This window comes from Phanerochaete carnosa (genome assembly GCF_000300595.1).
Source record: "Phanerochaete carnosa HHB-10118-sp unplaced genomic scaffold PHACAscaffold_4, whole genome shotgun sequence".
NCBI lineage: Eukaryota > Fungi > Basidiomycota > Agaricomycetes > Polyporales > Phanerochaetaceae > Phanerochaete > Phanerochaete carnosa.
The window spans coordinates 2,237,617-2,264,895 of record NW_006767631.1 but is presented as its reverse complement, the minus strand read 5'-3'; the positions used below and the strand labels follow the sequence as shown (position 1 = coordinate 2,264,895).

Below are 27,279 nucleotides of genomic sequence, written 5' to 3'. Positions count from 1 at the left end.
CAAACTCCAGATCCGTCCTGTGAGCGCCTACCGCTGAAGCCGGCAGCCGCGAGCAACGAACGACACACGCAAGACATGGTGTGGTGAGTTATGTTATATTTGCTGGCCAGCAGCGTGCTATAATTTACATCCAATATCTGTCGAGTAACAGACACTAAGCAGCAACACTGAAGAGTCTTTTGATATGGCGACGAACACCGAACCCGCTTGACCTGGTCAAGGTCTTCTTCACGCCGAACCCGCCCTGCGCTACTGGCCAGCTCGATGCCACCGAAGAAGACCCTGAAGTTGTGTAGTAAGACGAAGAGGAATTGCTGCTGGAGCCAGGACGCGCGGAAGGCTTTGTCCCCGCCGCCTGTGCAACAGGCTCGATGCGAGGCGCGTCCGGCGTGGGGAGCGAAGAGGACGAAGAGGAAGGGGTACCATTGAGAGGTACGTTCGCGAGCTTTTCCACTTCTGTCCAGATATGCACACGACCCTCCTCGACAGCAAGCAACGACGTTGAGCGCATGCCGTTCGAGTGTTCGTCAGAGTCATCGGAATCGTCTTCCAGCGAGTTAAACTCGTCCTCCGAAGAGGAAGAAAAGTCGCTATCGTCGCAACTCATGAAGAGCAACTCGTCGGGGCGGCGAATATCACTCGCAACGTTTTGCAGGTGCTCGCTGCTCTGGGCTATTTCCTCTTCATCCATCCACCACTCTTTGACCTCACAGACCAAGTCTCGAAGCTCAGCGAGGCCGATAGAATCCTCCTCGTTCTCTGTGAAGATGCGCTGGCAAATGTACGCTGCTTCCTTGGAGATTGGAAGGGTAGAGCGCAGGAACTCTTTCGAGTGAAGGTATGACTGGTAGTAGTCATTCGCTCCAGTTGCACCCTTCCAGGGCGTCGTGCCGGTGAGCATATTGACAAGGATGACTCCCACCGCCCAGATATCGTTTCGCTCGAGGTTGTATGGCTGGTGTTCGCCACAAATATCGTTACACTCTAACACGAGATGGTCAGCAGCACACTTCACGGGCCTCGAGGTGGCTTTTACCTGGGCTGCGATACTGGGGTGTACCGATGTGGAATGTGCACGAGCTTTCCTTCCGACTCGCAAGCCCGAAGTCCGTCAACCAGATGTCCTGACCGTCAGGGCTGATAAGGATGTTTCCGGGCTTGAGGTCACGATGATAAACACCCCTTTGGTGGCACCAGGAGACGGCATCGATGACCTGCAAGAATACCCTTGTCACGAGCTCGTCCCTGCGCCAGAAGAGCCGGTTCATCTTGATCGCCTTCCACATGTCGCCGCCCGGGCAGTACTCTTCGACGAGGTAGAGGAAATCGTCGTCTACGAACGAGTGCCTCAGCGTCACCACATGTGGGTGCTCATGTACATCCTGGTGGTACTGCAGCTCGCGGCTGCACACCTGGTAGAGCGGGCCCCGTCGCGGGATAATCTTTACTGCCAGCAGCGAAGCCGATGGCTCGGCGAGGTCGCGCGCTCGGTAGACTGCGCCGAAGGTGCCTGCACCAATGCAGTCGAGCAGCTGTATGCGACCATCGTCGACGATGCGACACTCCATGCCGCGGATGGTGCATGCTTTGGAGGGCATAATTGTAGTAGATGCAGTAGGGTAACCAGTACTGATAAAGTGTGTAGAACTTCCAGAGTTCGTAGTGTGAGTTAAAGTGATGAAGCCTCTCTCTACCGCATCCTCGCCCTTTAATACCTTTTTACGCCGGACTCGATGTGGCCGTCGTCCCTGCCTTTTGCGACGCTACCCGCTTCCGCCGACGAGTGACATCGGTAGGTGTGACGGGGCGGAAGGCGGATAGTGTCACGATCGTCGCTGTCACAGTCTCGATTCGCACGGTCATATTGTGGCCGGTGAGGGATATCTAAAAATGTCTAGGAAATCCGCGGAAAACAGTGATTTAGTAGCTTCGAGACAGCGATCCGGTAGAGCTGTATTTCACATCACTTGTAGCAGCGGCTAGGCTGAATCTGAGGGCGCAAACTTGAAGGTGTGTCTAGCTGACCGGTCTTCGATGAGACCAATCCCCTCGGCCACTCAAGAGTTTTATATTGGCATGAATAACTAGGCCATGTCTTCTCAGATCATTTACAATACAAGTAATGCGTTTCTTAAGCCGTTTTGGAGCCCTTCAACGCGACTTCCCTGCTACCGGCGCTTGAGCCAGCCGCGCATCCTCGAGCGCATTCTTGACACCCTCAGTCCAGACACCCAGCTCCTTCTCAAGCCGAACCAGACTCTCCCTAATCTCCTCACCAAGCTGCCCTCCTTCATTTACTTTTCCGAAGCCAACGAGCAGCTCGTTCCTTGCCCTCACGAGCGTCTGGTACGCGAGCTTCAGCCGCGCGGCACCGCGAGGCGGGAACTGGCCCGGCTTGTTCGCTTCCTCAGGTCCTTCAGGAGGACTCGGCTCGTCCACCGCGAGCAGCTTGCCAAGCTCAGTCATGGCGACAGCGCGCACGGGGTGTCCGAACGGCAGAATGCTGCCAACGCCCGTGTTGTGCTTCGCTGCGGCGCGGATGGCATCGTCCAGCGCCTCCTGTGTTATATCCGGCCCGAGCTCCGATATGAGTAACTCTTGGTGCAGACGTGACATCGCGAGGAGAGGGTGACAGGTTGGCATGAGACCTGCGGAAACGAGGATGGGTATCATATTTTTCGTCAGTTGCTTGGCCTTGGCAGGGTCTTCGCCGAGAGTCAGTGGACAGCATGAAATACATGAGTAGTGGCTACCTTTGAATTGGGCATTTGTTGCCTTGTCGAGAGCTTCTTGTCCAATACGCACAGCATCCAGAACGGCGTCTGCTTGAGTTACGGCTGCCTTGCACTTGAAGCACCGAATTATGTCGTTTTCTTAGACAACATTCATCAGCGCGAAGCGTCGAGTAGGAATCTGGATGCTATTTCTACCTTCCGTTGGTAACTGACATGTACCGCCGCACGATTTGGGGCATTGCATAGAAACACGAGGATCTGTTGGTCCCGTATTTTTGCAGAGAGAGCACATGCAGGTGAAGTTATACGCCTCTTTCAAGGCTGACTGGCGCAATTCCTTGGGAAGCGTTACATCGACATATGCGGTCATAATCTAGGCATGAACCAATCCTTAGCTACGCAGGAAATGAACCAATACCGCTTACGCACCTCTTCCTCATGTAGAATGGAACGTAACGCAATCAGTTGCATCTGAGGCTCTTTCGTGACCTTTTTCGAGGAACGGGGGAACACGATGACTACGTTTGGATCGCAGGAGTGATTCGTAAGGGCCATGGCAGGCGAGATACATATACCAACGGGAGAGAGAGTATAGGATGTCAGCGTGAAAGTGTTTGTAGTGAACTGTCATGCTGTCATACTCATGCCGGCACACTGTGAAAGTAAGGAGACTTACACGAGAGATGAGGCCAACCAAGTCTCCTGCAGAGTTGAGCCCGAAAGACGCGAGATCGGATGGGCCGGATGCACCGATGTAGCGAACAACAGAATGTGCCAGATGCGTATGAGACTCGAACTGGGACGGTGGTAAAGACCCCCTGTCTGTGGTCCAATCGTCAGAAGCGGCCACCCTATGTCATATAACTGGCAGCTCACGGGACTGAAGTACACTCATTTCTTTCGTCTGTGTTCAACATTCAAAAAAGAATCCTAGAAAGCTATGAGAACAAACTTACCCATTGGCTATCAAAACCTTTTCTCTGCATACTCCACAGCATGCGACCAAGACACCGCACAGCGTCTGAAGGAACTGCGACATCCTCAGAGGGTGCCGCGTCTGCCCATCGCTGCAGCGCCTGGCACTCCATTTTATGGACAGCCCAATCGCTATTTTGGCACATCTGCGTGTCTATTGTCACGGAAGGAACATGAATGTGACAAAGCGACTGCTTACAGCATTGCAGTACCGCGTGGTACGACATCCGGTGCATCGTTTCAGACCTGTCTCAGGAGCCGGTCCTGCACAATGTGAACAGTAGAAACCCAGCTGAGAGGACGAGAGCACAGAGATACATGGCCGTACAGATAGAAGTATCGTTCCTAGACTAGATCATTAGCAGACTTCCGACGACAAGATATGATACAGAACTTCATCACCTGGCGCAAAGGCTTGTTTCGCATAGAGGCCTCTTCCTTTATCTTTGGATTTTCTGGCCTCTATTGCTGGTGGTAGCTCGATAGGAAGTTCAAGAACAGCAGTCGGCTTGTTTCCAGGTTCTGGAGGCGACACCTTTGGCGGCTCTGGCTCAACCATTCCAACTTCGGAATTTGAGGGTGTAGCATTCTCCGTCGAAGGCCCCTTCCGCAATCCACTAGCGGTCGCAGCTTTTACGAAAGATCTTGATCCCTTTGATTCACGTGCAGAGCGGAGGTCAGCAAACGACATGGGAGGCTATACTCGTGGGGAGAAAATGAGCTAGGGTTGGCTAGAACTCACTTAGACGCACCAACAGAATTAAGGGGATTCAAGGGATTATGTGGGGATACTCACCAAAATACTATTGAGAAACTGAAGTTTTGAGGAGAGCTCGGGAGTATGGAATAAGGCAGCAACTTCGACGACTTTTCGGAGGATTTGTGAAAAACACATGCAAACAAAGACCGCCACTTCTCTCGGTCACTTCGGATTTAATCCTCAACCCACTCTAGCAGTCCTTTGCATGCACAACACAAGCTCGGAAAAGTTGTATGTCGTTACAGAGACTACTTGTGACGTTCAGTACGACACTTTGTTGAGTGTACTCGCAGCAATGCGTGATCATGACGTCACTCGCAGCACGAGTTTTGCAAACTCCCAGGCCATGCGCCGCTCGTTCCTTCTCTACAGTCATGCCTAACAAGGGCGACACTGGCAAGTCTTACCATCTGAAATGTACAGGCGATGCCCTACGGACAGCGGAGGCTCATAGCGAACAATCCGACTTGACGCTGTTCGGTGGCTGCTTTTGTCCATTCGTACAACGCGTCTGGGTCGCACTCGAATATTTTGGCATAGATTACCACGTGCGTCGTTATGATTATTTAGTGCGTGGTGTACCATACTAACTCTGGGTAGTATTGTGCGTTACTGAAAAATTGTTGTATGATCCGGGCTGACCTGGAGCAGATGAGGTCGATCCGTACAAGAAGCCGTCGGAGCTCCTCGAGGTCTCACCGAAGGGCCTGGTACCAGCTTTAAAATTTAACGGCCTTGAGAAACCAAGGTCGCTTAACGAAAGCGTAGTCATTCTTGAATATCTCGAAGAGTACGTCAGCCAGTCTTCGAGGAGAGTCCTAGGTTGCTGATTGCTACGCAGTGTTGCTGTAGCCCAGAAAAAAGGGAGTCTACTGCCTCCCATTTCGGATCCATGTATGTCATGCCGTGAATTTGAATGCATAGGCCTAATAAGATGGTCCGACGCAGATGCACGCGCTCTGGTGCGCCTCCAAGCGGATCACGTCAACCGCAACCTCGTGCCCGCTTTCTACAGGTACCTGCAAGCCCAGGATACAGGTATGGTCCCTAAACTGCCGATAGAGATCTATACTAATAGAATCATTACAGAGAAACAGATTGAAGGTGGAAAAGAATTTGTCTCTGCCATCGAGGGTCTTGTGAAGTTGTTCGAGAGAGCGGCGGCTGAGACCGATACCGATGTCGGGCTTTGGAAGGAAGACGGGAAGCTGAGTCTTGCAGACGCCATGGCTGGACCTTGTATGCTTCTAATTTATCTGTCCCTATCGCTTTCTGCTGAGTTAGCTCTAGGGCTCTTCCGCGCGACGAACGTCCTCCCCCACTATCGCGGCTTTATGATGCCGGAGGGCGCGAAGTTCCGAGCGTATATCGACCGACTTGTAAACTACCCAGCTTTTAGGCGTACCTGTAGCACCGAAGGGTTATACTTGGAAAGTTACGAAAGGTGCGCTTCGTTGGCTCATCATAGCCTCGTGCTAACTGATCGTCTCAGATACGCTTACAACCGTCCGAATACGAGCCAAGTCGCAAACGCTATCAATTCGGGTAGAGGTTTGCCTTGAGATGCAACAGATGGATAAAGGGGATTCAGTCATTGTATTAAATAACCCAAAGTAACCCGTTAATGCGAAAACGCTAAAAATGAGCGTTGACCCAAGGAGCCATCGCCTGGTACGCAGCCTCTTTCTCCCTATCGTGCCACGGCAAGCTCAAGGTGATATGTGTCGCGTCTGGGAGCTCAACGAATACCGTCATCTCCTCTCCTGTGTCCGCCTTGATGCGCTCGTACGCAAGGCGCATCGCATCGTAAGTCATTTCCGCTCCGCCCGCGAAGATTAGTGTTGGCGGGAAGCCCTTGAACAGCCCCTCCGCACTCCCGAGCTTCGTCGATGCGGGCGAGATCCAAGCGTTCAGCTGTGCCTCGGAGGGCGGCAGATATCCGAGGAGTGCGCGGCCCGAGTAGCCCGCGCTGAAGGGCTGCACCCAGTCGCTGACCTCGTTGCGGTAATACGACGAGCCAGGGCCGAACGCGAAGGTCTTTCCCCAATCCATCGACGGCGACAATAGAAGCATGCCGCCCGGCGGCGGGAGGTTCGGCAACTTCGACTCGACGATGTAGCGCACGAGCTGCACCCCGAGCGTGCCTCCCGCGGACTCGCCGACGACCATGACGTTCTGCGGGCGAAAATGGAGCTCGTTGATGAGGTAGTTGTAGGCGGTGATTGCGTCGATGAGTGCGGCGGGGAAGGGGTTCTCGGTGCGCCATGGCGCACTAGATGCCAGGCGGTACTCGACGTTGAGGAGACGGCTGAATTGATGATAGTGCGAGAGCATGTCATTCACCATGGGTGCACTCATGCCAACAGGGCTCGCGTCGCCCAGCACCCAACCGCCAGCTTTCGAGTGCTTGTCAGTAAGGGTCGCTATAGAGCAGAGTTAGGCACACCGTGGAAAGCCAGTATGACCTTCTCGTCAGGCAGGGCGCGCTGGCCCACGCGCCCATTGACCGTGTCCCTGTCCCCATACCAATATGCTGGCACATGCACCGAGGACACCTTGTTGGTCCGCGCGTACTTCTTGATGTCACCCTGGATCAAGTCTGGTGCGACATCGATCCACACCAGGCCGACCCCCTCCTCGTTCTTCGCAAAACGCTGCGGGTCGACGCGCCCCCACTGGAAAGAGCCAGTATTGAAGATCGCGGTGAAGTATGCGCGCGCAAGCTTCACGACGACCGTGCGACCGATTGTCCAGCTGGCACGGGGCCGGAATGGCGGGACAAGCGCGAAGGTGAACCAAAAAGGCACTCGCACGAGGGCGCTCGCGAGGGCGAATATGAGGTAGATAGTCTTGAGTGGTTCGTGCCGCCAAACGAGCTGATTTATGGCCTGGATCATCGCGTAAGGGCGGAGAGGGAAGAAGCTCGAGCTCGTTGTCAATTCGTTTATATCGTGACTTGGTTGCCGCCGGTCGTGGCGACATGTTACGCGGTCCTTGGAGAGTGATTCCTAGGTGCTTGCGTGCCGGGCATTTCCCACGAGTTGACTAATAGTATGGTTATGGCCTTCCCACGACGAGTAGTCGCAGGCTCGGGTGTCGACGGACACCTCACTACTTGTGTTTTTGTTACTAATTCAGATTCCCAGGGCCGCGCTTTGCATTGACCACGCGCCGTTTCCTGAGAATGCTATGACGTATTCCCATCGGTTTGACGGCATGCGAGCACAATGAACGTCCTGCTCACCTGGAGCTTAAGTGCTCTAGCTACCGGCATTTAGTGCGAGTGCACAGAGCGCGAGGTGATAGCAATCTTCAGACAGAACCAAGTGCGAACCTAGCCTCCGCCGGCCACGGTCTATCCAGCTGATACTAAGAAGTGGCGATCCCGACAATCGGACAGTGGACATGTCCGAGCAACGCTTCTGCTTAGCTCGTAAGCGCTGTTGAAATTGGTCGCTAGTAGGTCTTAGGCTCACCAGAGAAGAAAAGGTCACTGCGGGCCGTCGTGAGTGATAGCTGAGTGGTAGGTACAGTATTTGTCCATGCAAAAACTCGGTGAAAGAGAACCATATTTTCTCCGATTCTCGCCCGAGAAAAGCTGGATTTTACTTTCCGCTAGCTTTAGGCGCCTTTTGGCCGTTTTTTGCACTAAATTCCACCTAATTTCTCTCGGCAGTCGGCACGCAATCGAGAAAAGAGCGGCCCTTTCGCTTTTGGCTCGAGTTTTGACAAGAAAAAAACCGTACTTACTACCGTGTGTGAATGTCGTAATCTCGAGAAGGATGGCTTTCTGAGTCGGTTGCTGCATATCCCCGACGCGCAATGCAGAGAGGTGACGCGGCGGTCGTTCGTCCGATTCGATATGGAAGCCGTAGGGGCTTCTGGTATGCTTTGCCACGCAGCGGGTCAGGGCATGCCTGAGGGGAAGAATAGGCCACTTTTCAGACCGGTGTGGTCCAGAGAAACAAGCAGACGCGGTGGGTGTTCAGAGTGGAGAAGGCGAGATCGTGTGGAAGTCGGTCAAGCAGCGTGGGTAGAGAATTTGAAGCACAGTAGAGAAAGTCGCTGCTCATCAGTCAAGTACGACTGGGCAAAGATAGCTCGAATGGTCATGCTCTTCGTGGCCATAGATCTCCGAAGATATAAGGCCGGTGTCGAGTCACAATGCCACATGGAGGGGGGAGAGACTTGGGCGGCGGGCGTACGCACAACCAATGCGCCATCGTCAAAACTGGAGCGCTGACCGTCGGGAATATTAGGCTCGGCATGAGGAGACGAGGGCCTGTCGTTAACACCAGCGACTTGTGTTTGTAGCTGAACCTATTTACTATCCGTTAACACGGCCTCGTCACATTTGGGAAATAGCTCTCTCGGCCTATAATGGCTAGTACGAGACAAACCTACTACTGCGCTGAACGCCACAAGGACTGCCAAGACATTAACCAGCGGAGATGTGCAAGGTGCGGCGAGGAGTAGAAGAACGTCCGTCGGGCAAGCCCAGGTCTCGTAAAGGTCTTGGCCTGGCTTCATCGCCCGACAAGAGCGGATCCAAGTGGCTAGGCCAACTTCTGCATGAATCATATTTGCGCGATGAACACGTTGCCGCCTATTCAGCAAGTCGCGACGATCCAGACCTGAGCGTCGCGCTCATAAAGCCCCGAATAGACATGTAGGGTCGAGACGTTTGAGAGAGCTCGCGACCCGGCATAAGTCGAGCCATTTTAGCCGATGTATGGGCGAGTTTGGCTATGCGACACATATGAAGATGATGGGGATGTGTGGCGATTACTTGCGCTGCTGAGGCTGGTCCCGCTGTTTCATCTCGCGCGTATCAACACCGCCTGCTAGGCGTAGGCGGGAGAAAATTCGCCTACCTGCTGCCTATCGTGTAGTCAGTCGGGGAGAACGAAGGGACACCCTCTGCTCGTGCTCGTTGAGGCTTTGGGCATTGCGTTACCGACACTGTGCCTGCCGAGAAATCACGAAGGATGCGGTTGCTAGGACGATGCTGTTTGGAGTCTGGGCTTGTGGCAGGACGGGGTCAGGAAAGCTTTGCGTGATCGCGATCAGCCGCCAGGACCTGGAGAAGAGGCGTCAATCAACGAGACCTATGTGATACCGCTGTGTGCGAGCTCCTTATAAGAACTCGCCCTCATGTTCTGTCCCTGGGGTTCCACGTCCTTTCGCTTTCGACTTCTGTGCCTCTCTTGTTCAACGTGCAGGCCGTGTTGATCAGTCGTTCCCACTTCGCCCGTCAAGCAGTCCCGTGAACATCTGCCGCCATGGTCGCCGCTAATCCGCTTTTCATGGGCGGGTCGCTTTACAAGAAGTTCCAGGCAACAGTCATAAATGACATATGGCCGGAATGTCTCTTCTTCAGCCTGATTGCCACGAGTGAGTCTTTGAGTCTTCATCATACCACCGGCTCTGCTGATCCTGGCCTCACCCAGTGGTTACGCTCGTCTCGGAGCTGACGCGAACCCAGCTCTCGGTGTCAAATGCAATGCTGACCGTTCTGGGTACGGTTCTTGGTCTGGTCATCTCGTTCCGAACGTCAACTGCGTACGAGCGGTCAGTTTACGTTCGCTTGTGTGGCCCGCGATACGAACTCTGAGTCCTTGACCTCTGCAGGTTCTCAGAGGGTCGCAAACTCTGGACGAACATTGCCATCTCTTCCCGTAACCTTGCACAGGTGGTACGTCATTTCATGCCAGCTGTTCATTTAGCGAGGGTTCTATGTCAATCCTTCCAGATTTGGATCCACGTCCCTTTTGAGCGCACGGACAAGGCTACTGGAGAGAAGAAGCCGCACTTGCAAGTCGTAATCGAGAAGAAGAGCATGATCAACCTCGTATGTCTCGTGAACATTTAATTCCTGGCTGTTACTTACCAATGCTGGCTTAACAGGTGCAAGCGTACTCTGTTGCTGTGAAGGTAGGCGCTGTCCTTGTCAGACTATCTTTTTTGCTGAAACGCTTGTTTTCAGCATATGCTCCGAGGAGAGGGCGGTGTATACTATGCTGACCTGTACCCTCTAATCTCCTTCCTCCCACGGTTCAGCACAAACATCGAACGAGCGTCCGAGGAAGATATGCTCCCTCTGTGGAAGGCCTCAGATATGGACCACGCCACACACAGGAGCATTCACAGCGAGACGCTCTCAGGTTCTCACATGATGCGCTCAAACTCTTCGCCCCTTCCACAATCGAGCGAGGATGGTGAACAGACCGAGAAAGGCTCCCGGTTCAGCTCGAAGCGCATGAAGCGGGCTAAGACCTTCGACCCCGAGATGGCCCTGCCCGTGCTGCCCAGTGAACGGCCCTTGCTCCCGGCGCGCAATCCACCACACAGCACAGTGTACGACTACTTCAATTTCCTCCGCATCTTCAAGCCCGTCATCAAGCCATTCTCGAGGCGTCTCAGTCAGATACATATGCAGGCCCCCTCCCCCACCTCTGGGCGCGGACGCACGTTCACGGGCAAGAAGATCAAGCCTGAGTTGGCAGACTCGAACGTGCCCGTCGAGATCGCGCTGTTCCTGACCACCTACTTCGCGTCGCTCATGAAGCAGGGTCTGCTCACCCCGGCGTCGGCGACCGCGATGAACAACGCGATCACTACCCTTCAGGACACCGTCGTCAATTTGGAACGGATTAAGAACACTCCTTTGCCATTTGCGTACCAGGCTCACTTGCGCATCTCGTTGTGGTACGTGATTTTTTATCTGCTCATCTTGTTTCGTGTTCGCGTTGCTAACGAGATGGCGTCGTTAAGGCTGTACCTGTTCTTCCTTCCGGTGCGTTCGAGGTTTATTGACAGATGGATGGTCACCTGACGGCGTTTCCTAGTTCCAAATCTACAGCGCCTTCAAGTGGGTGACAATTCCGTATGTCGACTTGCTTAATCTGCGCAGTGTAGCGTTTAATTAACCCGCTTCCAAACAGAGCCACGGCGTTTGCGTCCTTCTTGCTCTGCGGTTTCCTCGAAATCGGTCAGGAAATGTAAGCATTCGCCCTAGCAACGTCCAGCGATGAACTGACGCACCCTTTTATCAGTGAGAACCCATTTAATTATGACTTGAACGATCTTGGTGAGCATGCTGCCATCTCTTGCAACTTTTAGCCTACTGACTAACCTTGTTTCCGTAGATCTGGACCAGTTCTGCCTCGCGGTTCAGAGGGAACTCCACGAGGTGACCGCTGTACGTCACCGCCATCTTGTTCTATCTCCGTTGTCATCTCTGGGCTGACGATGTTCCTCTGATAGCACACCACCCCCGACCCCGAGTCCTTCATCTTCACGGAGTGGAACCAGCCCTTCGCACCTGCCGACCGCCGGAGCGCCAAGGAGATGCTAGCGGACATCGACCACGCTTATCATGGCCCGGACACCGGCGTGCACCACATCCGCAAAGCCCTCCTGAAGAACTGGAGCGATGTTGATCAGATGACGAGGCAACAGTAGCGTCGCAATCTCCGAAACTGCTGCGATCATGAAAAGTAACTTTTGGATCTATGCACGGATCGTTCTTGCGCCGACGAGAGAGATCTTCACGGCGTCGTCGGGCGTAGCTGGCCCTGCTGCTACCGATGCCCCAACGTTCTCTTCCGGAGGCTGTTTATTGCATGGTTCTCGACTTTGGTCCTACCTGGGGACCGTACTTATTCTTAATTCAGGCACTGCCATATAGCTTCATGCACTCGGACTTTGCACACGACCGGCACGATTCATTCACGTATTTAAATCTTCATTGACTTAGCACCCAGCGCTGTCGGCGATCGATCGTCTTGCTTTGCGTATACATGCTCTGCTGTCTTTTGCATTCCTAGTCTGAACGGCTTGCGTGCTGTGTACCGAGATGTCGATGTAGTCGACTGCACGAGGCAGTCCAGACTCGGGTAATTAAGCATGGCTGAATCAGGAATTCTCTGCCGGCAAGCGCTGTCCTCGCAAATTGGGCTTTAGCAGGAAACGTGGCGAGAGAGGGAGAGTTTCTGGACGCGTCACGCATCAGCAACGCGGTATAATAGATCCGGGATGGTCGAATCCCGCGCCGATGCCTGCAGAGGCGATCCTCAACCGCCTCCCGATAACGTGCACCATCGTCGCATACTGGGTGCCACCGCCGGCGCCGCCCCGACCCCCCTTCGATACTCAACGTGCTGCATCGCCGATCACGTCGCTTTGTGCGTGAGTCGCAGCACCTGGTCTGACCAGTAAGCGACCTGCCTTTCTCCGCGATTGTCCCAGGCCGGATTTGGAGATGCGCCTGCTGACACGAGGCACGGTTGTCGTCCAGGACATTCGCTTGTTCGTCGGCCGTGCTGCACGACAAGCCACTACGGTGCAAGGAGTACTGGATCTTGGTTTCGTTCGCTCAGTGAGAGACCCTGTTGTCCTGTGAGGCAACCGCTTGCTGCTGAGGTGACGTATCCTCAACCTCGACGACCCCACTGCACATGTCGGCCCCACCTCTGCGACCAAGCTTGTCTACGGGCAGCCGATCAGGTCGCGATGTCGACGAGGAGCCAGACGAGGACTTTAAGAGGGCGTTGAAGGATGAGATCGAGAGGGACATGAACGAGTCGACGGTGCAGAACGCTAGGGAGGAGAAGGATGAGAGGCTGAAGGCCGCGGCGAACGACGAAGAGCGCAAACTCATCGAGGCTGACTGGGAGCAGTCTATGAAGACCTATCGCCGGCTCGCAACGGAGCGTTACGAGGAGCGAATGAAGGCCGAAAAGCAGCGACGTAGAGGCCTGGTTCATCCACATAAGCTTCCACAACAAGTCGCAGCTGAGCAGCAGGCCATCCTCGATGCCATCCAAGGTCGGCCGAGCCGTAGACCAGACGTGGGGAATGCTCTGAGCTCGGCAAGCGCGATATCTGGCCGAGACAACCCTCTCGGAAGGCTGAGGGATAGCAGTACTTTTCGTCCCTCGCATGACGAGACGTATGCGACAGGCGAATCTCAGTGGTTTCCTTCGTCGTTCCCCTACCCAGCTCCCGTGATGGCGGCTTCCAGTGCGCCGATCCCAGTCGGACGAGCAGAGACCATCGACTCGGTCACTGAGGGAGAGTTAGCGCACTCGTTTGGGGCACGTCCCATGTTAACCCATAAGCTAAGTTCAGGCTCCCTTTCCAGTGTGAGGTCCAAACCAGATAGCTGGCGTACCGGAGGGTCTCCCAGTGACATTGCCAGTATTTCTCGCGCCTTCGGCTTTGCAACGTCTTCGCCAACTTCCATTCCTACCAGGCGAGACAGCACTGGTAGCAATGCACGATCGGGTATCGTAGCTTCAGTGCCTCGCTCATCGTCTCCGCCTGTGAGGTTGCCAACCAGGCGTGACAGCAATGCCAGCCTCGCATCTTCTAGGTCTGGACCCACTTCATCCGTCTCTCGCCCGCCGTATGCACGAAGGGATAGCGATCCGCGCAACTTCTCGCCCTCGCCTCATGTCTCCGCATCATCTCCTGCGCAACCAGCTCCCTCGCCGGCACCTACACATTCGTCGTCCTCCGTCATGCCTGGATCGTCCCCCGTCAAACGGGAGAATGGGTCTGAGGAGTTCCGCTCGGGTCTCCTCTCCGCCACCGCTCCCCGCAGACATTCACCTATGCCTGCAATCCTGACTCCCCCTCCCCCTCCACTCGCACCGTCGCTTAGCCAAGGCGAGTATCGTCAGAACATGGACCCGGTTGACGAAGAGAAGCCGTTGACGCGGTCTAATACCAAGGGTAAAAACCGAAGTGATGGGTACAGATCGTCGGGCGTCCGCCACCAGTCTTCCGCCAGCGACTTTAGCGTACGTCGAGCAGAGTCTCGAGCGAGCCAAACGTCCGTTCCTATCACGTCGCCTCAAACGCCAGACTTCCCTCAGACACCAGAGTCCTACCGTCAACACCCGCCCACTTACGCGAGCGGCTCGTTGCGTCGCTTCGACTTTGACGAGATCAAAGGCATTCCGATACGGTCCCCGGCACACGTCGTGGAGGAACCGCAGAGTTCTCCGAGCCCGAGTTCGCTCGAATGGCCGAGAAATTCGCCTGTCGCCAGTATAGGCCGAGCCGTGGGCAGGAAGACATCTTTCAACGTCGAAGAGAGGGCACGTGCACCGTCTGCGAGCCCTGTGTCGACCCGCATGTTCTATAACCGTCCTTCGAGTGGATACGCACGGCGGACATCGGTCGGCTCCCATCGTTCCGGCAGATCGTCTCGTTCGCAGTCAGTAAGACCAGACATTCCAGTACAGCCTGTTCCCGAAGACTGGGCTGCTATGCCGACATACGAGGAGATGTCGCCTGGATCTGACCAGTCGGACCTTGAGGATGGCGAGTGGGACGGTATCTTTGACTACGATGATCACTTGCGACAGCGCGAGGAGGAAACCCTTCGTAAGGAAGAGGAGCTGAGGAAGAAAGAGGTGGAGATCAACCGCAAAGAGGAAGAGGCCCGCCGCAAGGAAGAACAAGCATGCGTGAAGGAGGAAGAGGCTCGCAGGAAAGAAGTGCTCGCGCGGAAGAAAGAGGAAGAGGCCCGTCGCAAGGAAGAGTTCGCACGACGTAGAGAGCTGGAGGTGAAGCGTAAGGAGGAGGAGGCGATGCGCAAGGAAGAGGGGGCTAGAAAGATGGAGGAGGAGGCGCGGAGGATGGAGGAGGATGCAAGAAAGATGGAGGAAGATGCGAGGAAGATGGAGGAAGATGCAAGGAAGAAAGAGGAAGACGCGAGACGGATGGAAGAAGACGCTAGGCGGATAGAGGAGGAGGCTCGTAAGAAGGAGGAAGATGCGGAACGCCTCGAGGAAGAACTGAAGAAGATTGAAGAGGACACGCGCAAGAGGTCCCTGGAGCTTAAGAAGAAAGAGGAAGACGCACGGAGGAAGGAAGAGGATGCGAGGCGAAGAGAGGAAGAGGCGAGGCGAAGAGAAGAGGATGCAAGGCGGAGAGAGGAGGATGCTAGAAAGAAGGAGGAAGACGCACGGAGGAAGGAGGAAGATGCACGACGCAGGGAGGAGGATGCGAGGGAGAGGGCAGACGAAGCGAAGCAGAGGGCAGACGAAGCACGGCAACGGGCAGAGGAAGCCAGAATTCGTGAGGACGCGCTCCGTCAGAAGGAAGAGGAGATTCGTCGTCGAGAGGAGATCATACGCAGGCGAGAGGACGAACTCGAGCGAATGCGCAGAGACGCACAGGGCCGACGACAAGCTGAAGAGGAACTCCGTAAGCAACAAGAAGAGCTGGAGCGAATTCAGACGGAATGGGAACGGCGCCAACAGGATGACGAGGACTCACGTAGGCGGGGAGAGGAGAAGGAAGTGGAACGGCTCAAGCTCGAGGAGGAACTTCGTGCGAAGGCTGCAGAGCTAGAGCTCAGAGAGGCTGAGCTCAGACGGCACGAAGAAGAGAGGCGGACGGTTGAGTATTTGGCCGAACTGGCGCAACACGAGAAGCGGCGATACGAGGAACTGGTAGCTGAGCAGCAGAGCATACAGACTGACCTTCTTCGACAGCGAGAGGCTCGTCGTGACGCAGAAGCATTGGCTGCACAGTTGCAACGGGAAGAGGAGCAGAGGGCTCATGACCTTGCTCAACAGGAGGAGCTTCGTCGCGTCCAATTGCAGGCCCAGGAGGAAGAGCGGCGCGCGGTCGAGGCTCTTGCGAAGGAGCGTCGAGCTGCTGAAGCAATGGCCCAAGAGGAAAAGCGGAAGGCCGAGCTCGAGCAGCAGCGTAAAGTAGAGGCGATCGCTCAGCAGAAAGAAGAGCTGCGACGCCAGCAAGAGGCACAGGAGGTCCGGCGACGACTCGAAGAAGCTCGCAGAATCGACGAAGAGCGTCGAATGGCGGAATTTACTCGAAGGCAAGAGGAGCTCCAGCGACAAGCGCAAGAGCAGCAGCGCCGCATGGAGGAACAGCGTAAGCGGCAGGATACCTTCGGGAACAATCCTGAGGTGCCGCGCACTGGTACTCCCTACTCCTCCGCCTCGCAGTCCTACACAAACTGGACCCCCGGTACCAACCGTTTCAGCTCTGCGAGTACCGCCTCTTCTAACAGTAGCACGTCCTCGAACTGGCCATATGCGTCTTCAACCTCCTCCAGTAAGTCTGGCGCCAGCTCGCAGACCTCTGCGAGTTCAGCTACTGCCAACGCCTCCAGGGCCGTGCCTGGATGGAGGCCGACGACTGCGAACCCTTTCGGTCCGACAGATGCAGCGAATGCGAGACCTGCCGCGCCTGAGGATCGCGAGCGGACCTGGAGAGAACGGCAGGAAGAGCATGCTCGTCGACAGGCTGAGGCGTTCCAGCGGGAGCAAGAGCGACTTGAACGCGAACGACTGGCGAGGGCCGGGAAAGTCATGTCCAAGGAGGACGTTCTGCGTCTGTTCGAGGAGCACGAGCGGATATGGCTGCGCATCCCTACGCTCGACATGCTGAGCTGGAACAGCTTCGCCTGGCCAATGCTGAAGAAGCCTTCGTCGCCGGAAGAACTGACTACAGCTGCCATCAGCGCATACGTTTTGAACTCGTACCTCCCGCAGGACAGGTCTGATAAGGACCGTATCAAGGAGCACATCAAGCGTTGGCACCCTGACCGATTCGAGACAAAGCTCCTTCCGAAAGTCAGGAGTGATGAACGCGAGAAGGTCAAGGAGGGCGCTGGCCAGGTCGTACGCAGCTTGAACGAGTTGCTGACAAAGTCGGGCTCGTCGTTATTCTGAGAAACCACAGTGAGTTGTTTGATTTTCTGTGTTCATTGAGTCATATCTGACGAACTTCGTAGCACGACCCCCTATGCATCCGATACCCTTCACTCGTTATCTTGTATACCTACGTTGAGTAACTTGACCGTCCGCATATCCATTCATAGGACCTGTACGCAAACTGTTGTATGTTGTATTTCTCCCCACTCCAGAGAATCAGTCGCAACTGTTGTAGAGTATCCAAATTGTGTTCTTTACTGCATGTATCTGTCGTTTAACTTGCATATATCGAAGTCCTTGCGGAAAGCCGTGCTTCTGCGCATGGCTTATATGACGTATGTGTAGTGGTATTTTCAGTGAAAAGTGGGCGAGTGTGCTGAGGCAAGTCTGGAAAGCTCCTAACTTGTATTCGATGCTGGGCTAGGGTACTTAGCGCGTCAACGAGAGGGACCGGCACGTACTACAAAGGAAGTGTAGCGTGTAATATCCGACCGTAGGTTCACAGTCCCTGCCGCCCGCCGCAATAACCGCAGATCTCACGAACATGGAGCGTATCTTTCATGTCGTAGGCTTTCATGGGGCGCAGCTGACGTTGCCATTTGTCGTAGCACAGTGCATATATACAGCTTCGTCTGTCGCTGAGCTACGCAGACGGAGTTATTCCTGCTGGGCTTGCCTAACGGATATCTCTCGGAGATGACTCGGACGATGCTTACCACTGTACTATCGCTCAATGTGCAGACAGTTTGCCGCACATTGTAAGTCTGAACCAGGTAGCGACGCGACGGGTCAGTCTATTTGCATAAGACACGGGCTTTCATGCCGTTTCCTTTGGGCGCGGGTGTATATTTTGCCGTTCGACCTTGTCGCAGAAACGTGTGGCATGCCTGATTGACAGGATACAAATACGCATTCCCATGATACCCTGCGGTAAGTAGTAAGGGACTGAGCGTCGGCGTCATAGCTTGAATATGGCGCAGTATTGCAATTCGAGCGCTGTAAATCTCATGCTGCATACCTTAGTCCGCCGGGTACTGTTCAATTCAAATGGGCAAGAATGTGAGTGCTTCAATATAGATCGTAGCAGTCTGTTACGGACGAGCAGAAGGTGAGGAGGAGGAGAGGCTTTGGGTGTGGAGGAAAACAGAGGAGAAATATTCAAGCGCCCACCACCGACGTCCCATAGCGCGTCAAAGCCTTCGTGACGCCGCTCTGTCTGGCTAAGCAATGCAAAAGCATGTTCAGCCTCACGCAAATTCATGGTGGCTAAAGTTGCTATCAAGCCGTATGAAGTGCCTCGAGGCATGAGCCAAAACAGCCCGCCAGGCGGTTCACGGCGTAGCCATTCCCGCTCGTTAAAACAAAACTGTGAACGTGGGAATGCGTTTCATATATGTACTATACTTACCGGCGATCAGCCCCACTCCAAGGTAAGCCTCGGCCATGACGCAACCCAGGTCCGCGCGAGGCTGCAAGTATAAGAGCAAGAGCAGCGTGCAACTTTGCAGACTCTGCATTCTACCTTGAACTTGTACTTCCAGCACACGCACATACACACGAAATTCACGACTCATCATGACTAGCGGTGTTTCGCCCACGAGTGACGTCCTACTGTATTTCTTGGCTATGTAAGTCGCTGCCTCGTGGAGAGATAGGGGCGTGGGGCTGACCGTCGCCGATAGAATCATTCCCCCCTTGCCTGTATTCTTCAGTGAGTAGACGGTCTCTTGACTGTTCGACAGTGGCTTACAAAATCTTTGTAGAGCGAGGACTTACCGCTGGCGAGTCTCTCGAGTCCTGTACATGTTGAGCAGCGGAAGCTGAGAGTTTGAATAGATTTCTGGATCAACATCCTGTTGTGGATCTTGGGATGGATCCCCGGTATCATTCACGCCTGGTGGGTTCATATGCATCAACCTTCGCCAGGTCTCCTAACCGCTCCGGCAGGTACATTATCTCGAGGAGTGAAGGTGTCATGCGGTAGAAGGCTGAACAGCCACGAATACCTTACGACTAATACCTTACAACTATCTTAATTTTGTATCGATTATGCTATACCTTGCTGCCATGTAATATGCCCACCATGAACGGTAATTCTTATGCCTCGAAGAGCTTTGACAACGACAAATTAGTACAACAGGAAGTGAAAGTGTAGTGTACAGACTAAGCCAACCCCGAGTGATGGAAATCGCCCAACATAGCTCTGCATGCCAGCCGCAAGCGCAGTGCTCAATCGACCTTCTTGACCTCCTCCACCGGCTTTCGTCGCTCGAGGATCTGCACCCACTTCTTCGGGAACCAGCCTTCCCGGCCTTCCCTTGTCCGGCCTTTCCACCATTCGCTCTCGACCTGATATTCGTAATGAGGTGTATGAGTAAGGGGGAAATTGCATTGAGACTGACCTCAAGTCGCGGATCAACCTCCTGGCCGGTCGCAGGGTCGAGCTTGCCCATAATCGCGACAATCTCGTTTTCTTTGAGGGATAGCTCCGCAGGAGACGATGCTTCGAAGGGATAGAGTGCCCGCGCGAAAGTGAGCTGTGAGGGGTCAAGTGGAGGGAGGCCAGCGGGGCCGGCCGCGAGTTGCGCTTGCTGCTGTTGCTGCTGCCTCTCCGTAAGGATGCGAACGAGCTTGTGCATGGCATATGGAACACCAAAGATGGCGAGCAAGAAGATGATGAGTGGCTTTTTGCTCGGTTTCGGGCCTGCAGGAGGTCCGTTTGGACCCTGGACAGGCCGTCCGTTAATAAACTCCTTGAACTCGCCACGGAGCGCAGTGGCACTTGGTCGTCCTGTGAGAAGGTCTTTCATCCCTCGTACGAGACCAAAGAGGCCGAGGACGCTGCCAAGTGCGTTCCTTAGCTGTCCGAACTGATCGATAACGCCGACCATCGCGAAGAATGAGGAGTGTGTCGCCATGAATGTCGACTCGAGCATCTGTGCGACGCCCGAGAAGGTCTGGACTATCGAATGCAGGAGCGCAAAGGTATGTTGGGTCGTGGACTCGAGTGTCTGGGTCAGGGTCGGGCTGTTCGGGTCAAATGGTGGTGGTTGTCCGTACATGCCCATCCCAGGTCCGTACATGCCATTCATCCCGTAGCCCCCGTATCCTCCAGCCCCATAGCCCCCAGCCCCGTATCCCCCAGCCCCGTATCCTCCAGCCCCGTATCCTCCAGCTCCATACCCACTTAACCCTCCATAACCGCCATACATCGAGTTCATGCCATAAGGGGAGTACGTCGAGCGTGTGTTGGCATATCCGTAGGGGGAAGGGTTTGCCACAGCGGTGGTGTTGGTAGGTGCAGCACTTGTGCCGGACAGAGCTGCTGGTCTTGTGGGAACAGAGGGCGGCGATGAAGATGTAGACGTTGAAGATGGCTGTACGGCGGACGATGTCGTGGTCGATTGTGGCATGGCGGCGGGGGTTGTTGATGCTGAGGCTGGTGCGGCGGCCGTGACGCCTGCTCGCTCCCAAGGTTTTGGCGGTGAAGGCATGATGGTAAGGCGGTGGCTGGCTGAGAGCCCCTTGGGGTCGGCGATGGTGCGGGAACAAGCCAACTGGGTCCAGACAGCACCGGATAACCGGACATGAATGCCGCCGGCTTTCCCACATGGCTCTAGCAGCCCCCAGAGGCTGGACCAACAGGCGCCCACATCAACCGTCCACCTTCACGCTGCTCCTGTCCTTTCGCCGCTCATAATATTTCTCAGTATAATCTAATCCGGCCCGGTCCAGTCCAGTCTCGTATAAATGTTTGATCCAGCCTCCCCTGAAGACTTGGCTGCAGCTGCAGCAATCTTCAAGAATCCCGTGCCTGTCCATGGACCAAAGCGTAATACGGTATGTGTCAAGTCGGACTGACCAAGTTGCATTATGCACATCCCTCGCTTTATGAATAACTGAAGCATGCACCTTATCTAGGCATGTCAACAATGTCGCAAGCGCAAGCTCGTGAGCATTACAAACATCATGCGTGATTTAGTAGCCTAACCAACACAACTTCGATTGACGTCAAGTAGAAGTGGTAAGTCAAAGTGTCTGAAGCTTCCAGAGCATTGAAACACTCAAGCAATGTACCAGTGACTCGCAAAGACCGTGCTCTACATGTGTCAGGTCCCTCGCACACGCCCGTGCACATGCCGTTGAAGGCGTTCCCCTGCCAGACGAGCCAGATTGCACGTACGGCGACGACAGAGGTGAGCGCTCCAGCTGAATTCTCCTGCAAGCTTACCTAATCTACGTGCAGAAAAAGATCAGCTGCAGGCTTCAAGCAAGGTCGAGAGGCTTGAAAACAGGATTAGTAAGTTTAAGTAAAGCACAATCATTACATATATACTAAAAGCCTGAGGCCAGGTGAATTAGAGACACTGCTATCTCAAATGCAGCTGGCACTTGAAGCATCTCATGCATCTTCGCCTGCTTCTTCATGTCCATCGTATGTGAGTCTTGTCGCGTGGACATCACTACGTGCCAGTACAAACTAACGTATCATCGCAGACGTCGCCGGCGGCCGGTCCATCGCCTCAGCAAATATCACCAATAACGGTAAATTCATGCTTCACGAAATCTCATTGACCGGGCTTACTGGGACCACATGTAGACATTCACGCCTCCACGTACCAATAGAACGTATACATATTACGACTCGCTTCCGGCTCAGCAAGATAATTCGGGCCTCGGCATCATGAATACCGGATACACGGATCCAACTAGCTCCTCGTCTATGCCCAATGTTGACCAGAATGCCGTAATCCCGATATCAAACAGCAGAAAAGCACAATTGCTGGCTATGGGTTGGCCAGAGCATCTCCCAGACCCGATGATTACGAAACATCTGTCAGTCATTATCGCCGCCCTTCACGTCTCGTCCTGAGCACTCACCGCCTAGTCTAGCGTTCATGCCTTTTTTGCCTTCAACATGTATGCTGGACGGCTTTTCCACGGCCCAACATTCCTCGCGTCGCTAGATTTGCACCCTAACAACTCCCGCTTCCCCTTCTCCGCCATCCTTCATGCTATGTGCGCTGTTGGCAGCCTATATACTGCCGATATACCACAGCCACCTACGCAATCAAGAAGCCAATATACTCGTGAGTGACGCCCCAACGTAGGTGTTGCCTACTACGAAACTTAGTCTCCTTTCAGAAAGTGGTCAATTCTTCGCTGTAGACGAGCTGTTCTCTGGTAGGTGGCGGCAGTTCGAACGGAGGCCGGATTCATTTGCGGAGGTACAAGCCAAGCTGGCAAGATTTGCTGGAGAGGCAGCTATCAACCGAGGAGAACGGCTCGTGGAGTGTCTGCAGAGTATGCGTTTAACCTCTTCTGAGCGACCTCTCCAGTAACTTTGGATGCAGCTCAGATCATCCTTACTTGGTTCCTTCTCATTCAGGCGCGGTAAGTTAAGGTGCAAGTCAATCCGAGCTGTAGCTACTGATCAAAGTGTGGAAAGGTGGTCGGAGGTCAGCTTGTTCTGTGCTTCACGCATTAAATCGGCTGACTTATCGCGATGATCCGTAGTCATACATCGCCTCTGGACGATCGATAAGATCTGTCGCGCCCTATGGATTTACCATGGCTGCGCCTTTCCACGTGACGACACAGGCTTTGACGGCAAATGCGGAGAGGCCGCCATCCATCCTCCCGAATCCGCAGACTGTCGTTGAGGCTGAGATGCGACGGAACATCTTCTGGATAGGTCCGCAGTCATCTATTGTCAACTGCATAAGTGCTGACCGCACGCATAAAATAGCGTATGCCATGGAACGACAGCAGGCGTGCGGAAACAGTTTCGCGATGATGTTGGACGACCTGGACGTCTGCCAGCTGCTGCCCGTGTGCGGCGACTCGTATGAACAAGGGGTAATATGTGCCTACTATTTCCAGCGCCTGTCATTTCTGATCCGAATGCCCGAAGACCCAAGTCAGTATGCGGGAACGCCAATGGTCGCACGACAAGCGGATGTTCCTCTCGCACGCCCCAAACCAAACCGACTCGTTCGTGCTTTTCATCAAGACGACCATCCTGCTCTCGCACGTCAAGAACTTCAACCTCCGCTACCGTGGTCGGTATTACCAGGGCGACCCGAGCATGTACGCGCCGAACCCTGTTATCGAATCGCCCGCGACGTACGACCCACGGTCTTCGCCCGCGTTCAAGGAGCTGGACAGTCTGATCGCTGCGTTCAGACCAGCGTTCCCGTCGCATCTGAAGAACCCCGTGCAGGACGAGATGGTGGACGCATATCTGTACGCCGCCAATTGCGGCGCACAGCTGTATGTCCGTTCCCCCGATAATCGCGTGCGTATCTAATGCTCTTGTTATAGGGCGCAGATCCTCTTACATGAGCCTCACGTGCACATGTCGTCCCCTCGTGATCCGTCTACGCATAAACTAATCAATGCTGCCCGCGGCATCTTGGAGCTCATGTATGCGATCAGTGCGACGAGCTATGACATCTCCCTTTTGGACCACCTTCCTATCGTACGTTCACACCTGACGTCTCTCATTTGATGCGCTAACGTAACGTTCGAAAGCTGTCATGGAACTGCTGCGGCAGAGTGCTCATCAAGGCACTCCGGGTTGCCAATGAGACCAAGAATTACGAGCAGGCGATGGTCTTGCAATCCGAAATTGCCTACGTCCAGTATGTATCCGCCGTGTAGCCTGCGTCACTGTCTGCTGTCTGACACCATTCCACTGCAGCTCCATGCTAGCAAAAGCGGGCGAGCGCATGCCTCTGGCGTGTACGTAGTCAGCTCCGCTCAAATACTTGTGCACAACGCTCACCGTACCTCTAGATCGCTACAAGAAGATGGTCTACGCCTTCCTCGCAAACCACTGCGGCCCGCAGTTCGTCGAGTCGCTCCCACAGACGTCGTACCACGCGCGCTTCCCGTCGCCACCCGAAGGCTTCTACCCGACCAGCTCGGCACAAGTGAGCAATGTCAATATCTATTCGCCTGGCACGTACGCCGCTGTTGATCCTGGGATTTTGCCGATGGGCCAGCAGATGCAAGGTGCGACGCACAGCCATGTGTATCACCCACATCAAGTCTAGATTAGTTGGATAATGTATAATGGTTTCCTACATGATCTTATAGTATAGTGTACAGATAATGCCGTATGGCTGTCACTGGAATCTTGGAAGCTTATCCCAAGTGCATCTACCTCCTCTCAGCATATGTCACCGAACTCGATCTTGCCGAGATTTTTATTTGATAGGGCTCGCGGATAGACCCTAAAAACGCGTAGTATCAGCCAACAAACTCTACAATTGAGGTGATAGAGCCTGAGCACTGACGATGACAGAACGAACGGTCCCTGGGTCTTTCATAACAAAGAGCGATCAAGACGTCCGAAACTAACGGAGGCCCAGTTCTAGAGTTGGTGAGCCGTATCTTTATCTGTTCAAGATCATACTCCCTGCCGTCATGCAGACGGGCTACTCCGGGAAGGGCTGCGGCCGTCGCGACGACTCGCAGGAGTGGCGCCGCGTTAGCTTGCACTTGGCGCGATGTTCACCATGCATGGCAGAGCAACGGCTGGCTGCATTCGTTGACGGATCTGAATGCTCGGCTTGCCTAAGCAGGCCCGACGTCGGCGTCCGAGTCCGGTTCCGATCTTGGCGGGTGTGCGCCATGCCGAGCACGCCGGGGCCACTGGCCGACTGTTGCCGGCCGCGGAGAGCGTTTCGATGCAGGGTTTGCGAGCCGTGTTTAATGAACTCAGGCTGTAGTTGGATTGCCGTAGTGGCGCACCGAGAGGCAGCGGAGCACGACTGTGTTCTTGAACCGATTAATGCTACTACGCGCGCCGGAGTCGGGAACCGTTAACGGGTCTCATTTCAGCTTGAAGTATGCGGTGACTCTGGTGCTTCTTGCTCTTACTTCAACTTTAGACGACATCCTCTGCGCGGGAGGTGCCTACAATCTGGACACTACAACCAGCAAACGTCAACGTTTGAACCCAGGCGCTGTGTCCGCTTGGTCAGCTTTCATCCCCCCAACCGGCGTCGAAGGCAGGCTCGAGGATCATCAAGGTGCTGGTGCACGAGAAGCAGCTCGGTGTCCTGTTTATTGTGGCGCGTAAGGTGTGGCTGCGGTTTGCAGAGAACGTGCTGATAGTGACTTTGGCCCATCGTCGTACAGCTTTCACTCTGTTTTCTGCTCACCGAGTCCGAACCCATAGTCGGATGGGCCGGGGGTGCAAAAGAGGGAGTATAGTTCCTCGCTTGTAAGAACTGTATTCTTGATCCTGGGCATTGCTTGCTGTTATCATGGTATGCGCCTTTGTGCTTCCATCAAACGCGCCGCTCCCTGACGCGAGATAGCGGGCCCTGCGACGCGTCGCACGATGTTACAGCCACTCAGCTGCACGTGCAACATCTTGTGGTCGGACAGCATGAGGCACGGAGAGTCTGATGATTGATACATCTGCGGCCAGGCGGTAGCGCACACGATAGATTGCCTTGGAGATATCGGAGTACAGTAAGGGACGCGGAAGTGAGAACACCAGACCTGCCAGCGCCTCAGCCGTGTCGTCCGGCGACCTGTCTGGCAGCAATGTGGCGTCGCAGCGCAGGAAACCGCATCTCACATGTCCCGAATGTCACAACCTCTGCTACCTTACAAGTCCAAAACGCGCACCAAATAGACGTAAGGCGGTGGGGCACTAGCTTGCCACGCTGCCCGCCCGGGAGGCGCCGCGGGGGCAGGTGGTTTCGTTGCGGACGTAGTCCGCACATAAGACAGACACACATACGGCGGCATGCCACGGCCCTCACCACTGCCGCACTGCCGCCTCTGCCAAGAGGGTATAGCGGACATACCTAGGGCTGCAACCTATGTCAGGGCGAGCCGCCGCGCGCGCGCGAAACGCGCGGCAGAGCGCAATCGGGGATCGGCCAATGCGACTTTCTCGGGATTTGCAGGGCCGCAAATCTGCGTCCTCTCCCTGCGTCCCCCCACCCGATACACAAGTGCGTTTGACGCTGCACTGCGGCGCGCTGCGCTCGAGAGTCGGCGATCCCGAGCATGGGCACGAGCATAAGTGACGCCTTTACGTGCCCACCGAAGGACGGCTTGCACGGCCGGGCGGAGCATCCTTCGCATGAGAACACAGCTGAGAAACCGCTGAGTAAAAATTAAAATGAACGACCCGGGAGGGGCAATCGATCTGCCTCTTATGGCAGGTCTCTGTGCCGTTGCGAATCGAGGCTGATTCGCCCGATGAGGCTGCGTTGTTGCGTTCGCCCATTGCATTTATTGGTCGAGCCGCCCCTTCAGTTGCCCGCGTGGCCGTATCGGGACGTCGCTTTGAGGCAGGGCAGGGGGCGTGGTCTGGCGTGGTGCGCTTCGATCGTAGCTTGCCGGGGCACGCGCGCAAACGCAGGCGAAAGAGGCAGGTGGGCTCTAGGTTGTGATGCCCGGCCTGCAGGATCAGCGGCGGGGACATGAGGTTTGCATACTCCGGGCTCTTTTCCTCGCTTCTTCTCGGCGCGCGGAAGAGGGAAAAATACCCAAGTAAAACGTCATGCGCAGGCCGTGGGTAGCGTGGCCCCGGGTGTTGCGCGCTCGCTGCGTCGCCGGTGTATGTCGAACTTCGTCCTGTGCGCGGTGGCGGAATACACTGGGGCTTCTAGGGCAGGCTGAGTGTATGCAGCAGATGGAGTGTGCACAAGCTCGAGTGCACTGCACGGGGGAAAATCTTGCGGGAGTATCCGAGTGAATACGAGACGTTTGGGAGCTGACGGTGCCTTATTCGGTATCTTCAAGCCGCAAGCTTCGAGCTCAAGCTTGCGCATACGTACCGTTGACGCACTTTCAGCTACAGCCGTTCGAAAGAACGACCTCATCACGAACTGTGGAACCCTCGTCCCAAGAACTAGAGCGTGAAAGGCAATTGAGGCGCCAGCATCACCGCACGACGCACGCATACACCATCTCTGCACACCGCCATCACCTTCTGTCTCCATACACCATCGCTACATCCTGTCCCGCTTACACGTCTGGGTGCAGTCCGTGCTCCGGGCCTCTTCGAAAGACCCTAATCACAGTCATGAATCACTAATGGGTGATCAGTAGCCTCGAGAAGCCGCGTACCTTGTTTCAG

General features: G+C 54.9%; 10 protein-coding genes across 10 annotated transcripts; 5 read left to right on the top strand and 5 right to left on the bottom strand.

Moving 5' to 3' along the window:
- Positions 1–154: 154 nt before the first annotated feature.
- PHACADRAFT_160454 (uncharacterized protein) lies at positions 155–1,568 on the bottom strand (the record flags this gene model as incomplete). The annotated part of the gene is made up of 2 exons (XM_007394677.1): positions 155–984; positions 1,037–1,568. The coding sequence occupies 2 exons, from the start codon at positions 1,566–1,568 to the stop codon at positions 155–157; spliced, it is 1,362 nt and encodes a 453-aa protein (XP_007394739.1).
- Positions 1,569–2,050: 482 nt separating this feature from the next.
- PHACADRAFT_208075 (uncharacterized protein) lies at positions 2,051–4,417 on the bottom strand. Its single transcript, XM_007394676.1, has 9 exons — positions 4,113–4,417; positions 3,910–4,055; positions 3,692–3,856; positions 3,612–3,639; positions 3,412–3,557; positions 3,165–3,359; positions 2,931–3,108; positions 2,754–2,873; positions 2,051–2,705 (listed from the first exon to the last, which is right to left on the bottom strand). Exons 1-9 carry the CDS (start codon positions 4,399–4,401, stop codon positions 2,152–2,154), a joined length of 1,821 nt encoding a protein of 606 aa, XP_007394738.1. The 5' UTR covers positions 4,402–4,417; the 3' UTR covers positions 2,051–2,151.
- A 427-nt stretch (positions 4,418–4,844) lies between these two features.
- On the top strand, positions 4,845–6,032 carry PHACADRAFT_91404 (uncharacterized protein; the record flags this gene model as incomplete). The annotated part of the gene is made up of 7 exons (XM_007394675.1): positions 4,845–5,022; positions 5,122–5,285; positions 5,328–5,364; positions 5,419–5,508; positions 5,560–5,709; positions 5,761–5,914; positions 5,963–6,032. The coding sequence occupies 7 exons, from the start codon at positions 4,845–4,847 to the stop codon at positions 6,030–6,032; spliced, it is 843 nt and encodes a 280-aa protein (XP_007394737.1).
- Positions 6,033–6,105: 73 nt separating this feature from the next.
- On the bottom strand, positions 6,106–7,367 carry PHACADRAFT_92890 (uncharacterized protein; the record flags this gene model as incomplete). The annotated part of the gene is made up of 2 exons (XM_007394674.1): positions 6,106–6,876; positions 6,978–7,367. 2 exons carry the CDS (start codon positions 7,365–7,367, stop codon positions 6,106–6,108), a joined length of 1,161 nt encoding a protein of 386 aa, XP_007394736.1.
- A 2,306-nt stretch (positions 7,368–9,673) lies between these two features.
- Positions 9,674–12,271, top strand: PHACADRAFT_254282 (uncharacterized protein). Its single transcript, XM_007394673.1, has 12 exons — positions 9,674–9,864; positions 9,921–10,041; positions 10,102–10,165; positions 10,223–10,321; positions 10,378–10,404; positions 10,457–11,178; positions 11,245–11,266; positions 11,319–11,356; positions 11,415–11,471; positions 11,526–11,560; positions 11,619–11,671; positions 11,737–12,271. The coding sequence occupies exons 1-12, from the start codon at positions 9,753–9,755 to the stop codon at positions 11,932–11,934; spliced, it is 1,548 nt and encodes a 515-aa protein (XP_007394735.1). The 5' UTR covers positions 9,674–9,752; the 3' UTR covers positions 11,935–12,271.
- A 4,552-nt stretch (positions 12,272–16,823) lies between these two features.
- PHACADRAFT_93211 (uncharacterized protein) lies at positions 16,824–17,186 on the top strand (the record flags this gene model as incomplete). The annotated part of the gene is made up of 1 exon (XM_007394672.1): positions 16,824–17,186. The coding sequence occupies one exon, from the start codon at positions 16,824–16,826 to the stop codon at positions 17,184–17,186; it is 363 nt and encodes a 120-aa protein (XP_007394734.1).
- Positions 17,187–18,743: 1,557 nt separating this feature from the next.
- PHACADRAFT_194476 (uncharacterized protein) lies at positions 18,744–19,152 on the top strand (the record flags this gene model as incomplete). The annotated part of the gene is made up of 5 exons (XM_007394671.1): positions 18,744–18,796; positions 18,851–18,879; positions 18,932–18,967; positions 19,005–19,065; positions 19,116–19,152. The coding sequence occupies 5 exons, from the start codon at positions 18,744–18,746 to the stop codon at positions 19,150–19,152; spliced, it is 216 nt and encodes a 71-aa protein (XP_007394733.1).
- Positions 19,153–19,427: 275 nt separating this feature from the next.
- PHACADRAFT_68884 (uncharacterized protein) lies at positions 19,428–20,302 on the bottom strand (the record flags this gene model as incomplete). Its single annotated transcript, XM_007394670.1, has 2 exons — positions 19,428–19,517; positions 19,571–20,302. Coding segments are annotated over 2 exons (822 nt in total), but the record flags the coding sequence as incomplete, so codon positions are not given.
- A 558-nt stretch (positions 20,303–20,860) lies between these two features.
- PHACADRAFT_254278 (uncharacterized protein) lies at positions 20,861–24,325 on the top strand. Its single transcript, XM_007394669.1, has 17 exons — positions 20,861–21,008; positions 21,090–21,119; positions 21,238–21,364; positions 21,415–21,468; positions 21,522–21,607; positions 21,666–21,713; positions 21,769–22,004; positions 22,062–22,258; positions 22,314–22,472; positions 22,568–22,572; positions 22,686–22,863; positions 22,918–23,027; positions 23,083–23,441; positions 23,493–23,649; positions 23,703–23,812; positions 23,872–23,912; positions 23,967–24,325. The coding sequence occupies exons 1-17, from the start codon at positions 20,919–20,921 to the stop codon at positions 24,224–24,226; spliced, it is 2,247 nt and encodes a 748-aa protein (XP_007394731.1). The 5' UTR covers positions 20,861–20,918; the 3' UTR covers positions 24,227–24,325.
- A 1,280-nt stretch (positions 24,326–25,605) lies between these two features.
- On the bottom strand, positions 25,606–26,722 carry PHACADRAFT_254275 (uncharacterized protein). The gene has a single exon (XM_007394668.1). The coding sequence runs from the start codon at positions 26,620–26,622 to the stop codon at positions 26,227–26,229; it is 396 nt and encodes a 131-aa protein (XP_007394730.1). The 5' UTR covers positions 26,623–26,722; the 3' UTR covers positions 25,606–26,226.
- Between the last annotated feature and the right edge of the window lie 557 nt (positions 26,723–27,279).